Source organism: Globicephala melas, chromosome 18 (assembly GCF_963455315.2).
Source record: "Globicephala melas chromosome 18, mGloMel1.2, whole genome shotgun sequence".
NCBI classification, from domain to species: Eukaryota; Metazoa; Chordata; class Mammalia; order Artiodactyla; family Delphinidae; genus Globicephala; species Globicephala melas.
The window spans coordinates 9,185,985-9,204,574 of NC_083331.1; the positions used below are offsets into that span (position 1 = coordinate 9,185,985).

At 42.2% G+C, this 18,590-nt stretch overlaps 1 protein-coding gene across 1 annotated transcript in view; it reads left to right on the plus strand.

Annotated features, from left to right (window-relative positions):
* Positions 1-223: 223 nt before the first annotated feature.
* The window catches only part of KL (klotho), a 36,470-nt gene continuing 18,103 nt past the window's right edge, over positions 224-18,590 (plus strand). The window contains exon 1 of the mRNA XM_030882527.2: positions 224-1,036. Within this exon, the coding sequence (XP_030738387.1) occupies positions 224-1,036 (813 nt within the window). The remainder of the gene's footprint in view (positions 1,037-18,590) is intronic.

Here is an 18,590-nt window from a genome sequence, read left to right on the forward strand (position 1 = left end):
TTGCACCTTGCCCGCGATCGCGCCCCTCGCGCGGACTCCCGCTCGCCCTTTGCGCCCCCGCCCCCCCCCAATTCGGGGCGGGGAGAGGCGCGGGGCCACGTGTAATTATTGCCGGCGGGGCCCGCCGGGGAAGCGGGGGTGGGCGCGCCGGCGGGGGGCGGGCGGCGCGGCGCTGGCATAAAGGGGCGCTGCGCGGCGCCCCGGCGTCCGGCTCCCGCGCAACATGCCCGCCCACGTCCCACCGCGCCGCCCGCGTCTGCGGACGCCACCGCTGCTGCTGCTGCTGTTGGCCCTGGGCGGCCTCCGCCTGCGCGCCGAGCCCGGCGACGGCGCGCAGACCTGGGCCCGCTTCGCGCGCCCTCCGGCCCCGGGTGCCGCGGGGCTCTTCCACGACACCTTCCCCGACGGCTTCCACTGGGCCGTGGGCAGCGCCGCCTACCAGACGGAGGGCGGCTGGCGGCAGCACGGCAAGGGTGCGTCCATCTGGGACACGTTCACCCACCGCCCTCCGGCGCCTCCAGGCGACGCCCCGGTAGCCGGCCTGCCGTCGGGCGCCCCGTCGCTGTCCCCGCCCGCCACCGGGGACGTGGCCAGCGACGGCTACAACAATGTCTTCCGCGACACGGAGGGGCTGCGGGAGCTCGGGGTCACCCACTACCGCTTCTCCATCTCGTGGGCGCGGGTGTTCCCCAATGGCAGCGCCGGCGCCCCCAACCGGGAGGGGCTGCGCTACTACCGGCGTCTGCTGGAGCGGCTGCGGGAGCTGGGCGTGCAGCCCGTGGTCACCCTGTACCACTGGGACCTGCCCCAGCGCCTGCAGGACGCCTATGGCGGCTGGGCCAACCGCGCCCTAGCGGACCACTTCAGGGATTACGCCGAGCTCTGCTTCCGCCACTTCGGCGGCCAGGTCAAGTACTGGATCACCATCGACAATCCCTACGTGGTGGCCTGGCACGGCTACGCCACCGGGCGCCTGGCCCCCGGCGTCCAGGGCAGCCCGCGGCTCGGGTACCTGGTGGCGCACAACCTCCTTCTGGTGAGTTCGAGGGGCCAGGCGGAGGGCCACGCCGGGGAGAGGGCCACTGGAGACGTGAACCTCCGGTTAGATGAGGCTCCATTTGAGCACATCTGTGAGGTTAGCTGGGATTCACACCCGGGGAGGAGGCGGGGGGGGGGGCCGGGGGGCGCTGAGCATCTTGGACTTCCCTGGAAAGCGTGGAGTTGGGAATGGGAGGGAAGCCCCCGCCGTGGGAGTGCCTGTGATTGCCCTTTTGGGCCCATCGTCAAAAAGAAATTGGAATTAGTTTCTCCTGTGAGAAAAGGGAGCTCCTTTCTCTGAGGTTAGAGGAATTCCTAGAGGTAAGATAGGGAGGAGTACGAGCAGCCACGGGGAGCATGAGAAAAGAAACAAGTTTGTTCGGAAGCCACGCAGATAGCGTTACTCTCTACTAGAATTTGTGGAGATGTCGAGAGTTCAGTGTTAATCCAATAAGATCTGTCTTGCTTGTAGCACAAGTTCACGCTGCAGCAAATTTGAAGGTATTAAAATCGCATCTACTGCAGAGCAGAGTTCAAACTGTCTTTGGATGTTCTTTCTGTGGCAGGATTGAACACTACATCCACCAGCCTTACTTAATCAGCAGGGGTATAATGACCCCTCATAAAATCTTAAACAAAGCTAGCCATAAAAGACAGAAACCACTACAGGGTGGTACAGATTGGGTCCTACAACAACTGTATTCGCACGATGCTCTCTCCAATAGGAAGGATTCCTCAGGGATGAGATTATTAGCCTGACACAATTGATTTTAACACCCTTGTGCAAAAGGCTTAATAAATTTTGACAGCAGGAAGAATGAATGTGCCATGATAAAGTTGTTCCCCAAATAATTCTTTCTCCTTTTTCTCCTTTACTTAGTATTGAAGGTTAGGTCTCATCGATTTGAGGGTTCATTTATAATCTCAGTTATTGGTACACTTTGTACAGAATTTTGTATCATGAGAGAATATTTTATGGATATGAGCAAACATTTTAATAAAACTGTTTAAATGTGTAACTTTTGGCACCACATTTTGGTGACTTGTGGGCCTACTGGAAGACCTATTTTTCTTTAAACATCTTTATTGGAGTAGAATTGCTTTACAGTGGTGTGTTAGTTGCTACTGTATAACAAAGTGAATCAGCTCTATGTATACATATATCCCCATATCCCCTCCCTCTTGCGTCTCCCTCCCACCCTCCCTATACCACCCCTCTAGGTGGTCGCAAAGCACTGAGCTGATCTCCCTGTGCTATGCAGCTGCTTCCCATTAGCTAGCTATTATACATTTGGTAGTGTGTATATGTCCATGCCACTCTCTCACTTCGTCCCAGTTTACCCTTCCCCCTCCCCATGTCCTCAAGTCCATTTCTACGTCTGTGTCTTTATTCCTGTCTTGCCCCTAGGTTCTTCAGAACTTTTTTTTTAAAGATGGAAGACCTATTTTTAAATTTAGAATTAAACCACATATTTTGAACAAAGTCAAGATGAAGACCACTTCTACACACTTTAATTGAAGCCATAGATAATTGAGGCAGAACAGTATTGGGTTATTGAGTTGACTTAACTGCTGGAGCTGCTGGTAATGTTGTAATAATGGCTAATTAGATTGTATCTCAGCTCCACAAAACCTGTTTGGTACCACAGGTCATAAAAGAATGTTGGCTTTGTTTGACAAAAAATTTGTGATTTTAGTGATTCCATATTGATACATATTTTTCATTAAGATACTTTAGAGCAGTGGTAATAAACTTTTTCAGTCTGTCAATCCTTTTAAGGAATCAGAAGACCCTAAATAGCACCTGTTCATGGTTGGTGATAGAAAAACTATGGGAAAAACTGGCCGTCTTTTAAAGAAAACGTAAGGAAATTTCAGTTTGTACCAGAAACAAGAGATATGTGGACCGGCTGAAGGACCTAATAGACCATTCCTGCAAAATTACTACTTTAGATTTAAATCACATGAGTTCTATTTTCAGAATGCATGTAATAAACTCTGTGTAAATACAAAAGTTATCAATTGTTATAGCCACTTACATGATCAGTTCATACATAAGATAAGGAACTGGGGCTGTAGGAGCTTTCTGGTACTCTGGTATTTTATTTTATTTTGATTCTAAGCTACTGATTTTTTTTTTTTTGGAGTACAGTTGCTTTACAATATTGTTAGTTAGTTTCTACTATACAGCAAAGTGAATCAGCTATACATATACATATATCCCCTCTTTTTTGGATTTCCTTCTCATTTAGGTCACTGCAGAGCACTGAGTAGAGTTCCCTGTGTTATACTGTAGGTTCTCTTTAGTTATCTATTTTATACATAGTATCAATAGTGTATATATGTCAATCCCGATCTCCCAACTCATCCTACCACCACCCCCTCCCCCTTGGTATCCATATGTTTGTCCTCTATGTCTGTGTCTCTATTTCTGCTTTGTAAATAAGATCTATACCATTTTTTTCAAATTCCACATATATTACTCTGGTATTCTAAATAGTCAACATGCTTTTGGTTCTTGTGCCCACTCTTGGCCTTTTGATTAACTTCCCAGTTATATTTTTGTATCCTTACACAAAAACTTGCCAAACACTAACCATCTTTCCCAGAAATGCAGTGGACTTTGTGTTCATAAGAAATTAGTAACAGGGGGACAGTTGGTTTTGCTGATGCTACAAACATAATTACAGTTGCTGTAAAATATTAATTTTGCTTTCAAATTTCTTTGGTTTGGAATTTAGTCATTCTTGTATCTTATGAAGAAATAAGTTGTCATGATCAAAAATGGTATCTTTCGTTGTTTCATATTGAGATATTTTCATTCTGATTTCAATACTCTTTCTTGGTGTGTGTGTTAGGGGGAGGGGGGAGGGAAGTTTTGATCTTAGTTGAAAAGATAAATTATATTCCCCAGATTTTGGTAATGGAACGTTTTGGTAATAGAACATTTCAGCTAGGGCTTAGATATTACTGGCAGGGGTCACTGGACCCCTAGCTTATTCATCTGCGTTTGGGGATGTAATACTTGTGAAGGATAAATCTGGCCAACACCCCTCCCCTGCCCCATTCTCTGCTTCCACTAATTTACAGGTGGACTAAGGAGACCCCCTGGGGAGACTGGAAATTTGGACACTGCCCCCCCCACCCTACCCCGGAGGACAGGAGGCAGGCCAGACATACTGCAGGATGAATAATGAGGTGGGGAGGCTTTGCTCAGAATGGAGTCTTCGTGGTTTTTTGCGGGTTTCTGGTGCTGAGGTAAACCTTAATAAAAATAGCCTCTGTGTGTGTATGTGTGAGAGAGAGACAGAGACAGACTGACAGCCAGAACTGAAAGGAGGATTTCTCTGCAGAGCCCTAGGAATCCAGACTGCTTTGCTCAGAGTATAACCCAGGAAGAAGACACACCTCCTCTCTGACTTGAAGAGGGACTGCTCTGCCTTCATGGCTCTTGAAAGATGGTTCTTGATGGCCCCAGAAAAACTAGTGTTAAGGCCTGTGGTTGGGAGTCCAGCTCCAGCGGTGCCTCTGAGTCTTTGTTCTGCCCCTGGGTTTCTGACCGAGTTGAAGATAAACATGGGCCTCCCAGGGAGTCTTGCAAATGTCTGTAAAGGGAACCTGTGGGAAAAGACAACTTGTTTCACTTAAGGAGGTGGGGCTGGGAGATGTTACTTGGGGCATTTCGTATAGTGCAGACCTGACTGGTATTGAACATCAGTGCTCCTGTCTCAGCTGATCTATCCACAGTATCTGTCCAGCCACTATTCTCTTTCTTGCTACACTTCCTCAGCTTGGCTTCCAGAACCCAACTGCCTCTCCCTTCTCCTCTCAGCTCACTGGCGGTTCGTTCCCAGTTCCCTTTGCTTATTCCTCTTCATCCTGCCTCTAAATACTGGAGTGCCTTGTGCTCCCTCCTGGGACCTCTTCTTAGATTCGCTCCAAGCGAACTCTTTGAATACTCTATGTCCTGATGACTCCAAATTTTGAGTCTCCAGCCAGAACTTCTGATCTGAGCTCCAGACTTGGAGCACTTGGAGTGCCTTCTCCACTCTGATGTCAAATAGGCATGTCACATTTAACATCCAAAAACAAATTCCTGTTTTCCCCATCTCCATTATGGCAGCTTTGCTCTTTCAGTTGGTTGGGCCCCAAACCTTAACTTCTTCCTTTCTCTTACATGTTATATTCAATCCATCAACCAATCCTATAGCTCTACCTACCTTCAAAATGTATACAGAATCAAAGCACTTCTTTTATCTATAGCTACAGGTCCAAGCCCCTATCAGATTCTGCCTGCATCACTGGAATAGCCTCCTAGCTGATGTCCTTGCTTCTGCACTTGCCCCTTGCAGTTTGCCATGATGGATATTCTCAAGGATATCATTATGTATGAACAAGACAAAGTCCCTCATTTATTAAAATCCCACTTCTTCTTCGAGAACCAGCTCACATGCTCCCTTTGGCTCCACACTCGAATGCCATCTCTTTCTCCTATGGAATCCCACAATGCTTCACTCTGATGCCTCCTACCATACTTCTCCTTTTATTTAATCATTTGCTTCCTTTCACTAGCCAGGTAATTCCTTAAGTGAGGAAACCAGGTTCACTTCATCTATCCTAAAATGCCATCTTGCCCTTGGTAGGTGCTCAGTAAGTGGCTTCTGGCTGTTTAACAGCCTGACTCTGCCTTCATAAACTGATGCTCCTAGGATCTGCTCTCTTTGTCAGTCTTTCTAGCCATGTTCTTATGGGACAGGGGGTACTAAATTCTAATCAGATAGTAAGATCAGTAAATATAATGGGGCAGAATCTGATATTTTTCAGTAAAAATATAAGGTTCATCATTAAATGTATGACTCCATTGTAAAAATTTCCAAACAACTGAAAACTATCTATAGTCACTATGCAACACTATAAAAAAGTTTTCAGAATGGGAGGTGGGGAAATTCTCCTGGCTGGCTTTAGGAGCATTTATTGGAAGTGGCTTGAGTTTTCATTCCCCAAGTAATAGTGGAGGCAATTTATCTACTAGATACATGTTTAAATTATACATGCTATGTACTTTTGTGAAGCACTTTACCAATTTTCCTCTCATTAAAATGTTTTTGGTACATTGCTGGAATAATCAACTGGGTTGAACGTTAATGTATTTTATAGACTACTGAATTCAATGGTGTGTTTAATCAGAAATGGTTAAAATATCTCCTGAAGAGCTTGACTCACTCTTCTTTGAATATCTGATTGAACAGTGTTTTTTGAAGGTCACAGTCAAGTCCAAGAAAAAAATTTACAAATAGGAAAAGAACTAATAAAATAATTTCAAAATCATAACAATGTTTTACAATGTCAGTTATTTCGAGTTGAAGAAAAGAGGGAAAATACAGACTACTAAGCATTCAAATAATGCCAATATACATTTCTTAAGTGCAAAATGAATGAATGCACAACTGTATTACCTGAACGTGTAGTTAGTCATGAATTTGGCACACAGAAGTCCTCTGAGTTATCTTAATTTTTCAAACAATATGATTGCTCCAAGCCAGAATTTTAAAATTAATTTGTACAAAAAGTGCTTTTCTTTCAACGAATGTTATCTTTTTAAGGCATAAAGGAAATTTTAGGTGTAGGAAGAGAATAAAGTACAAAATAAAATTGGGAGGACAAGAAATAAAGAGTGGGTAAGTAAGAATACATACTGTTACTGAATCCTTCAAGATCCACATCTTCTCAGGAAACTGCAAAGTGATACTTGTAATCTGTACTTAAACAGACAGAGCATATAAAAGGTAGATTATGCTTATCTTGATACATTCTGGGTACAAAGATAATCTAAAGGATCAGTATAGCTCTTCTCCCTTCCACCTTGGGATAAACTCTTATTTATCCTTCAAAGACTTGACTCAAACACTCCCATTTTGCGATAACAGGCAGGGAGGATCATTTACTCATTTGCGACTCCTTGAGGTCAGAGACTGCATATCATATTTCTTTTTAAATTTTTAGTGCTTATCTCAGTCCTTGGAGCAGAGGAAATATTCGATACAATTTTTATTGAATGAATAAATATAGATGTAAAATAATTTTACTTCAATATGTCCTTTTTTTCTTTCTTCTAAATTGAACACCTACAGTCTGTTTTCTCACCCAGTATCTGGGAAGGAGTTTTAAAAAGTGAGGAAGAACAGGGGAAAAAATTTCTGCCCAGATAAGTATGTAACCTTTGCACATTTACAAGGCAAAAAATATCCCCATTTTCATCCCATGGACAGGGGAGGAGGGGAACAGGGGAAGGGGGAGAATGTGACCTTGTGAGTGCCTGACCTGGAAGCTGCATCATCTCTTCCACTCACCTCCCATTGGCAGGACTCAGTCACGTGGTGTAAGGAGCGTGGGAATTACTGCAGCTGCGTAGCCATGTGCTTAGCGAATCAGGTGGGAACACGTCATTAAGGACAAGCATTCAGCTCTCCGACACCGTCCACCTCTCAAATATATTGTGAAAATTAAAACAAAATCAGGTATGTCGACATGTTCTGAAAAACGTAAAGAGCTCTACAAAGGTGAGATATGAATTTTTATTGTCAATAATAATAAAAGCAAGAGTGCTTGAGAAGTGATTCTCTTGAGCTGTTTAGGTGAAAGGAATTAGACAAACGCTTTAGAAATTGTTGCCTCACTTAACTTCTTCATTCAGTGGGATAGAGTCTTTGCAATTATTTCAACAGCATTTGACTAAAGATTTTCAAATGAGTTTGGAGATAATTTATTTTACATAAAACATATTACCAAGTACCTTTTCTTGATGTTTAAAGGAAATATACTAAAATTTATGACTGATATAATTTGATATATTGACTTAAAGATAAATATTTAGTGAACTTGCATGGCCCCAGTCTGGATAGATTTTTTTTATTAATAACATTATTGTTTGAAGTATGGATGTCAGAACATCATCCATGAACCAGTATCATTTATAGTTTGATAAAATACTCAAAATAAACTGAAACCAGTACTATACATTAAGTTTAAATATAATGGTGAGAAGATATTATTTGCATGTCTATAAGTGCACTACTATTTGATAATTAGAATGTTAGAATTAGAAGGCACCAGGGAAATCCCAGGTCAGATTTCTTCTCAGGACCAACTCCTTGCAGTGGCCCTGGGGTCCTCTAGCTTCTGCTCGACTATTTGCGGCAAGAGGAACCCAGCTCCTCTCAAGTTGCCCACTCGATTTTATCTTTTATATGGATTGGAAACCTGCCTCTGTATGGGACTCACCCGCGGTTGTCTCTGCCTCCCTAAATCTCAAAGAATAAAACAAACTGCTTTTTGACGAGACAGCTTTTCAAAGATCTGAAAAGGCCACTATGTTCTTCCTAAGTATTTTCTACTTTATTCACACTCATGGCTGCTCCTCCGAGAAGAATTAGAGGGAGCTGGCATTTAGTCAGGGCTCCTTCTTGGGAGACTGCGGTGGGGCAGACAGGAATGTGGTTGAATTCTGAGGAAGCAAATGTGGCTGTTGAGAGGGCTCTTTATCTTCTGACACTTGAGGAAACGGTGGGGAGGGAGAGGGAAGAGTTGACCTTTCTATCTCCCCAGAGGTGGGTCTTTGAGGAACAGAGCAGAACAGGGATGTCTGTGGGAGCTGCCTGTGTCCATCGCCCTTACCAAGGGGCTGCAGACGGTGGAGATGACTGAGGACACCCAAAGTAGGAAGGGCGTTCTGGCTCCGCGTTCTGGGAACCAGCTGTGCAGCGGGGCCAGGTGCAGCAATGCGCAGTTCACGTCATAGGATCGGCGCGTGGAGGGGCCGAAGCTCAGGTGGGAGAGGAGGGGAAGGGCACGGAGCAGGAGAAGTGAGCCCAGACTCTTTGAAGGCTTCTCTTAAGATTTGATGTGCAGACCAAATTTCAGCTGCCCCAGATGTTCAGGGCACATTTCTTATTCTGGACACCGAATCCTGTCCCTGCCGTCCAAGACTGCATTCGCGGTTTTGGCTGTTACCTTCCTGCGGACTCGGATTAGTTTGTGGTCAGCGAAAACCTCTCAGGCTTTTAAATTTTTCCCCATGTGAATTGCTGTTAAGCCAGACTTCCCTTGTCATCTCCTTTTGTCACTTATTTTTGAACTTTTAATCGTATTAAATTTCATCCTCAATGTGTAAAGGTGAGAGGAGGATTACCACAGATGGTGGATGCTTCTTAAAAATTGGAAATAACCTAAATATACTAGGGTGATCTGTTAAAGGAATAGCAGTGCACAGGTATAGTGGAATAAATAGTATTCGGCCATTATAAAGTTAATGTACGGTGATTAAAAAGTTGCACATGGTATGTTATTAAGAGAAAAATGCCATATGATATATTATGCTTCTTATATATCTCTGTTGTGTGAATAAGTGTGAATAAGTAGAGAGCACTCTATAGCTCTTTAGCTGTGCTGAGCTCTCTTCAGCCACTGTCCTTTCCCCCAGCTTCTTTCGTGACATGCCCAAGCCTAGATTTGATATTCCTGCTTTCTGCTCCCATAAAATCCTGTACTGCCCTTCTAATAATACTTCACACATTTTATTGAAATTATTTGTTTGTCTTTCCCCAAAGACCTCAGCTTTGAGATGCTAGGAGTCATGTTTATCTTGCTTTCCATTTATATCCAGAGCATGAATGAAAGAGTGCACTGGCTCCCCCCGCCCCCTCCCCCCCAAATGTGAAAGGGAAAAAGAAAAATGTTAACAGTGGGTTATTTCTGGATAGTGCGATTATGGGTAATTTTTTCTTTCTGATTATCTGGATTTTCTAATTGTTCTATAAGCAAAATGTAATACTTTTGTGATGGAGAAATCGTAAGTGGTGTTTCTGGGAAAAGATGGCTGAGTGAATTTACCCATCTAATTTATTTTCCCTCTTGAAACCCCATTAAACTTTAGTAAAGAAACAGTTAAAGCAAAGAAGGGGGGGCAGCAAGGGGAGGGAAGGAGCAAAGGAGGGAAGGGTGAGGGAGAAAGACCCACAGTGATGGAGAGAGCAGAATAGTAACAGAAATTTGGAAGCTGAGAAGCAGGTGGGAGAGTATTCCTGACTCAGCGGATCTGAGCAAGCTGACTGCTGAATTGGCTGTGGGAGAAACCAAGAACTAATCCTACGATTGCAGAATCTTCCAGAGGCTCAGAGAATAGCAAGAGCAGGTACTATGGAACTGGAGGTGAAGGGAGTGGGTGCTTAAAATGAGAAGAATTGGTTGAAAGCTGTGTAAGAAACAACTAGGTTTCTGGGTCTCTTCCCCCAATCCCGCCTGTTGGGCATATGCTGCTTCTCCACTCAAGGAGAAAACTCGAAGTGAACTTTCTGGAGAGTATAAAATGGAAAGTGTCTGGACTGAGGGACATCAGGCACAACTGAGGGCATGAGCACCACACTGAAAATAAGGACTAAGTGAACATATGCGACAAGTTTGAGACACCCACCCCTTCCCCAGACCCCTCCTCCACCCCGCTCCCAGCTCTCCTCGCCCACCAGGCTCTTGGAATGTTGGCTGTGTGACTTCTACTCTCCAGGGAGGGACTGGAAGTGTCTTCCCCAGGGAGTCTGATGAGCTCATGTGGAAAGACCTAAGATGCTGATCCTAAAGGTTCCACAACAAATGGCAGAGACAGATCACTCCACAGTGAAGCTCAAAATAAACATGCCCCACCCACATGCTCAGACCTTCCAGTCAGGGTTTTTGCTTCTCGTTCTTAAACACAAGTAGACAATCAAGAATCAACAGGATCCGAGGAAAGCCTCTAACTTGAAAGATTGAGACCCACCTAAATAAAGAGGGGAAAAAACTCAACTTTCTGGGGCAAAAACTTGGAGGAAACTGAGAATATATAAGGAGGAAAAAAAGCTAAAAGAAAAACAGAAGACTCAGTCAAAAGATATTACAAACTTCTAGTTATAAAATAAGTCATGGGATGTAATGTACAGCATGGTGATTATAGTTAATACTGTATTTTGTGTTTGAAATTTGCTAAGGGAGTAGATCGTAAACGTTCTCACAAGAAAAAAAAAAATTGTAACTATGTGTGGTGATGAATGTTAACTAGACAGGTTGTTTCACCCGAGTGAAGTGGGCGAGTAGGAGAAGTTGTGGCCCTGGGTGAGCATGTGCCCCAAGTAATTCTCTGTCAGGAGGGATGAGGTATGGTCCTGCCAGATTCTCTGATTTTAAAAGAAGCTAGAAACTCAGAATTTTGAGTGAAATTTCCTGAATTTTAAAGATTATCTCAAAAAAAAAAAATTTAAGCCTGACAAAGGCCAAACAAATCTGTATGGATTTTGAGTTTATAACCCCCGACCTATAGCATCTGGCTCATCTGAAGCCCTGACAGGAGCGTGACTCCACACCCTCCAGTGTGCCTCATCCATCACTATCTCCCTGAGGCTCTAGACAGGGGCTGTGGCCTCCCACTGAAGTGGTGAAATTTCCCCAAATTGAATGGTTGCATATGTTGAAGAATGTGGATTTTTGAGCGTGTTCAGATTGGGTAGTGCCAGGGATTAGATCCTGCAATATTAAATAAATAATGGATATTCACTTAAACTTATTTTATTCGATGACATCAGTAGGTCTTTGTCAGATCATTAGACAATCTACTTAATCGCAAAGAATACTCACACCCTACCATATTCCCAGGCCTGAGACTGGAGGCTTGCTTTCTGGAGTAATTGAAAGACAGGGGAGTGGAACTTTGGGGCTACATAGAGCAAAGACAGGAGTGAGACACGGGGATGAACACAGTGGCTCAACTGGAATTGGACCTACAAACTTTCCATCACCTCCCAGCAGCCTGATAACTCTAAGCAGATAGCATCTGTCTCTCCTGGTAGGGGAAGGGAGGGTATTCGGTGCCTTTGAACAGCACCAAAGTAAGGATCTCACCCACTGACATTGGGGGCTGGTCCCCTAATGAAGTGACTGACTTCCTGGCAAATGAGCATAGCTTGCTGCCTATAAAGTGTCCCCATGCCTATAATTTTGAGTAGATTTTAAACACTTTTCTCTTAAATATGAATGGACAGCCAAGCATCAAAAGGTATTTGAGGAAAAGTGTCCACCATGAAACAGGGAGAATAAAATAAATACACAGAAAAGCAAACCATGAAAAACACATTATGCAGGAAATTAAATACACACAAACTGAAAAAGGAACAAATCAGAGAATATTTAAAAATTCTTGAACATCAACGTGACTGTTGAAATAAGATGTTTAGTAAAAAGATTGAAAGATATAGGAAAAGAAGTGCCCCCAAAGTAGTACAAAATGACAAAGAAATGGAAATATTAAAGAAAGGGGAAAAAGATTTAAAAGATGAAACATAAAAGTCCAACATCAAACTAATAAGAATTCAGAAAGACAATAAGGAAATGGAGAGCAGGAAATTATTAAAGAAAGAATATAAGAAAATCCTTCAGAACTGAGGAACACAAGCCTTTAGCTTTAAAGATCCTTCTGAATTCCTAGCACAATGAATGCACAGTTATGTAGGGATTTAGAAAGCTTACCTTCTGATATGGTACTGGCACAAAAACAGAAATATAGATCAATGGAACAGGCCAGAAAGCCCAGAGATAAACCCACACACATACGGTCACCTTATCTTTGGTAAAGGAGGAAAGAATATACAATGGAGAAAAGGCAGCCTCTTCAATAAGTGGTGCTGGAAAAAATGGACAGCTACATGTAAAAGAATGAAATTAGAACACTCCCTAACACCATACACAAAAATAAACTCAAAATGCATTAAAGACCTAAATGTAAGCAAGATCCTTTTTGACCCACCTCCTAGAGAAATGGAAATAAAAACAACAATAAACAAATGGGACCTAATGAAACTTAAAAGCTTTTGCACAGACCATAAAGAAGACGAAAAGACAACCCTCAGAATGGGAGAAAATATTTGCCAACAAAGCAACTGACAAAGGATTAATCTCCAAAATACACAAGCAGCTCATGCAGCTCAATATCAAAAAAAAACCTAATCCAAAAATGGGCAGAAGACCTAAATAGACATTTCTCCAGAGAAGATATAGAGATGGCCAACAAACACGTGAAAGGATGCTCAACATCACTAATCATTAGAGAAATGCAAATCAAAGCTACAATGAGGTATCACCTCACACCGGTCAGAATGGACATTATCAGAAAATCTACAAGCAATAAATGCAGGAGAGGGTGTGGAGAAAATGGAACATTCTTGCACTGTTGGTGGAAATGTAAATTGATACAGTCACTATGGAGGACAGTATGGAGGTTCCTTAAAAAACTAAAAATAGAACTATCATACGACCCAGCAATCCCACTACCGGGCATATACCCTGAGAAAACCATAATTCAAAAAGAGTCATGTACCACAATGTTCATTTTAGTTCTATTTACAATATCCAGGCCATGGAATCAACCTAAGTGTCCATCGACAGATGAATGGATAAAGAAGATGTGGCACATATATACAATGGAATATTACTCAGCCATAAAAAGAAATTGAGTTATTTGTAGTGAGGTGGATGGATCTAGAGACTATCATACAGAGTGAAGTAAGTCAGAAAAACAAATACCGTATATTAACACATATTCATAGAATCTAAAAAAAAAAAAAGCTTCTGATGAACCTAGGGGCAGAAGAGGAATAAAGACACAGACGTAGAGAATGGACTTGAGGACACGGGGAGCAGGAAGGCTAAGCTGGGACAAAGTGAGAGAGTGGCATGGACATATATACACTACCAAATGTAAAATAGCTAGTGGGAAGCAGCCGCATAGCACAGGGAGATCAGCTCGGTGCTTTGTGACCACCTAGAGGGATGGGATAGGGAGGGTGGGAAGGAGATGCAAGAGGGAAGGGATATGGGTATAGATGTATACATATAGCTGATTCACTTTGTTATACAGCAGAAACTAACACACCATTGTAAAGCAATTATACTCTAATAAAGATGTTAAAAAAAAAATAAATCCTACCTTCTGTGTAATCTTTCCTAAGAAGCTAATGGAAGGCATACACCAACGAAATTACAGAGTAAATAAACGGGGAGAAAACAGATGTAGAAAAGTATAGCTATAATCCATAAGAAATAAAGAAAAATTCTAGGACGAGAGCAGTTCTAGACAGCATCTCATCCAGATGGAACCAGGAGGATGGAAGAATCTAGCAGAGAAGGGAGAGCTCTAAGTAAAAAAGTAGACTCAATAGAATAGAGCGTAGTGAATATGATGGAGAATCACGAAAACATTAAAACACGTAGGAAGTATTACACAAGTTTAATAGTGAGGTGATGATTTATTCAAGGGAAAATAAAAAGCTGTACAAAAAAAGAAATATTATAGTGTCCTATTTGGCTCTCCAGTGAACAATATTTATATGAGAACCTCGATGCGACTATTGGTTAATGATTTGAATAAGAACAGACATTTGGGAGAATGAGGCAAGAAAATTGAGGGGTGTGAGAGAGCTAACTCTTCATTATGTTGAATTATTAAATGTTGGAAGAAGCATATTATTTAGAAATATGGTAGTAATTACTGGAAGAAACAGCTAAAAGTTAACTGTAGTTGTCTGCAGGGAGCAGAAGTGGGAGTTTGAGAAGGCCTGGGGAAGATGCTTACTGTTTTTCATAAGCCTTTGATTTTAAACTACATTAATGAGTTTATTTAATTAAAAATAATTTTGAAAAAGCCTGTACCACTGAATAATGCTTTAAAGTTTCTGAAATGCTTTTGTGTATTTTGGGGGGCCGGTAAAATAGTTGAGAGGCTCAGATTTTAGGGATCTAAACTGCCAAGGGATCAAACTGGGATCAGAACCCAGGTTTTCCATCCATCTTACCACTGGGCGTATACCCTGAGAAAACCATAATTCAAAAAGATATATGCACCCCAATGTTCATTGCAGCACTATTTGCAATAGCCAGGACATGGAAGCAACCTAAGTGTCCATCGACAGATGAATAGATAAAGAAGATGTGGTACATATATATACAAAGGAATATTACTCAGCCATAAAAAGAAATGAAATTGAGTTATTTGTAGTGAGGTGGATAGACCTAGAGACTGTCATACAGAGTGAAGTAAGTCAGAAAGAGAAAAACCAATATTGTATATTAACACATATATGGGGAATGTAGAAAAATAGTGCAGATGAACGTATTTCCAGGGCAGGAATGGACGTAGATGTAGAGAATGGACATGTGGACACAGCGAGGGAAGGGCAGGGTGGGATGAATTGGGAGATTGGGACTGACATACATACACAACTATGTATAAAATAGATAACTAATGAGAACATGCTGTATAGCACAGGGAACTCTACTCAGTGCTCTGTGGTGACCTAAATGGGAAGGAAATCCAAAAAAGGGGATATATGTATACGTATAGCTGATTCACTTCGCTGTACAGCAGAAACTAACACAACATTGTAAAGCAACTCTATTCCAATTAAAAAAAAAAGAGCCCAGCTTTTCTGAACCCTTGGTTGCAGTGCTCACTGCCTTACTGCATGCTGTCTCCAGCCCACAGTTTTCATTTGTGTGTGTGCTGGTGAATGTCTAGACCAAGGGTAGGTTCCCTCCTTGTCACATCGGCGCTCAGAAATGGAGGTGTCACGAGTGTACCTGGGTTGTGATCTCTGCATATTCCCGCATAATAACTTGCCCGTTGTGTAAATATTTGCTTGGTGGAGTAATGATTCCATGATAACTCAAATAATAGTCATGAAAAAGGCACATTTCAATTCAGAGCTCTCATTTTTTTTCTTCTACATGATTCTCATTTCTGAAAAATTAAAGAAACCAAACAATCTTTCATGAGGAGTTACAGCAGAAACCGTGTGTGGATGTTTCCTGGTGTTTATTGCTACTCTGTGAGAAATAAGATGGGGGAACGAAAACCGCGTCATTCACAATTTGATTAAAAAGCTTTTCTTCTTTTTTTTCTTTTCCTTTCATGTTTAAGCCTTGCAGTTTTGAATTTTCCCTTTCTTCATAAAGGAAGACAGGTCAAGCAGCTATGATTCCAGTTCCCCATTCTGGAAACACCCTCACAGCTGTTTAATACATTTGGCCTCAACTCAACCCCCTGTCCCCTCACTCACTGCCTTTCAGCCACAGGAAGGGCTTGCTGTTGTGCCTTGGGGCCCTTTTTTCTGGTTCTTCTCTCTGCCTGGAATGTTCTCCCCACCCCACTGTACCCCCAGATCCACAGCTCCCTCACCTCCTTTAAGCCTATGCTCAAAAGACACGTTCTCAAATGAGGCACATCCTGAACACCCCATTTAAAATGCTTCTCCCAGCACCCCAGACTTAGTGGGAGTAGAGGAACCCCTTCCTGGCTCAAGAAGCACTTTCTGGGGGCCTGGAGAAGAGAGGAGTTCACCGAGTTCATAGGTACTGCAGATGAAATGTGTGAACACGACTTTCTTGGGTTTGGTTTTTAGCTTCAGAATAGAAGACCCTAGAAGAGCAATTAAAAAACCAAACAAAAACAAACACACAGCCTCTGGCATAGTAGTGGCTATTGAAAAGGCAGCCTTCGATTCCTTATGCAACCCCCAGACAGAAGCTCATTCTTTGGATTTAGTAGTTGCTCAACACTGCAGGGCCAAGAGGCTTATGCGTGTTAATTAACACCCTTGATGAACATTTGTAAATGAGTCCCACCAAAGCCCAAACTGACCAGCTTTTTTTGTGATAAAGAATAATCTTCAGGGATTATTTAAGATCACAAAAGGAGACTAAGGAAAAATGTTCCTAGACTTGGAAATGGGGCAGAAGGATTACTGACGTCCTTCTGAGCAGCGTGCCTGGGTTAATCCTATTCTCTGATTCTGACTCTCTGTGGGTGCAGAAGGGAGTGTGTCTTTTTTAGATTCGTTGTTTACTGTGGATCAGGGTATTTTAAGTTCTATAAGGGTAGATGTTAATGGAAATGATTCTTGCCTAATAGGAGCACATACGGATTTTGTCCTACGGAGATGGAAAATGAAAAGATTAAAACTACGGCATATTCAATGAAAGGAAAATAAAGACTCCTGTGAGTGCTACGAAAAGCAATGGCATCTCCTCTCCTTGGCACCCAGGGCTCCCTTATTTTGTTCCCTTATTTTCACACCACTTACCATCTTTTAACATGCTTTTTAGTTCACGTTTGTTATGTTTGTTGTTTTTTTCTTCTCTCCTCCTGCTGAGATGGAAGTTCCATGAGGGCAGAGGTTTTTGTCTGACTTGTTCACTATTGGATCCCTAAGCGCCAGAACTGGGCCAAGCCTATAGTAGGTGCTCAATAAATACTTGCAGAATGAAAATAGCCCTTAACATCGATCACTGACTTTCAAACTTTTCTGACCTTGACCCTGACAGTAAGAAAGGCATCTTATGTGTTGACACATATACAACAGAAGTCTCACAAAACAATACTTACCCTTATGACATGTGGTGCACTCTGAATAGAATTAGTTCTATTTTATTTCCATTTTCAAATTTCTGTGGCTATACATAACTCGATTTCACAGCTAGAATCTGTGGTGTGAAAAACTTTGACTTAAGACCATGTAGAAACTGCTACCACATAAGGCAAATGGGAAAAGGGCGGGGGGGAAGAGGGGCAAGCAGATTACTTTCTATTATAGGCTATTCCATAAAACATATTTCCTATTCCTGTAATCTTATCCTGTCTGACAACGTAGAAGACCTCACACATCCACATGTCACTTTTCCTTTACGCAAAAAGTGTTCTCTCTTGCAAGGGAAATTGAGTTATTTCCAAAGCAAAGAGCTATGAATGAGCCTGGGAACTGAGAAATGATCTTAAAGTCTCAGAGAGAGTCAGTTGGTTGGCATGTGCTATTGATAAGTCAAAGCAGGAGAATTAGGTGAGGAGGCAGAAGTAAACATTTAGAAAGTAAAGGTGACTGTTATGGAAGAAAAACACTTTTCTCAATTTTGTTGAAGTCAGAGAGTAGCCGTTTCATGAGGGTATTACAGAATTACTTTGGCAATTATAGTGATAGATGTTTACTGAAAAGAGCCTGGTTGACTGATGAAACTTAGGGTGCTTTGGCTGATCTTGGGAATACGTCCTTTATCTGAGTCCTTTATCTTCTTGTCGCTTTTTCTCATCTAGCCTGATGTCTCCCTCCATGTTCCTTTCTCAGCTCTTATTTTGTTGCTATTAGAAAAACAGGTGCAAAAACCAGGAATTGGAACCCCTCTGTGTCTCCGATAACGTTGTGATTAATGGACCAGATGGATTCTGGTCACAAGCCAGATATTTTGTTAACAACCTAGCATCAATGATTTGGAAGGATTTTCATAGCAGCATGATTTAGTATTAAATAGAATGATTTAACTGATGTTGATTAGTCCTGTACAGATAAATTAATGAGGCAAGAAACCTAATCTCTGATTTATTGATGTATTTACCAAGAGTGAGTTATGAAATAATTTTTACTTCATTTGAAGGAACTTTTTATTCATAAATGAATGAGTAAGGCCTTTTATGTAACCTACTTTGG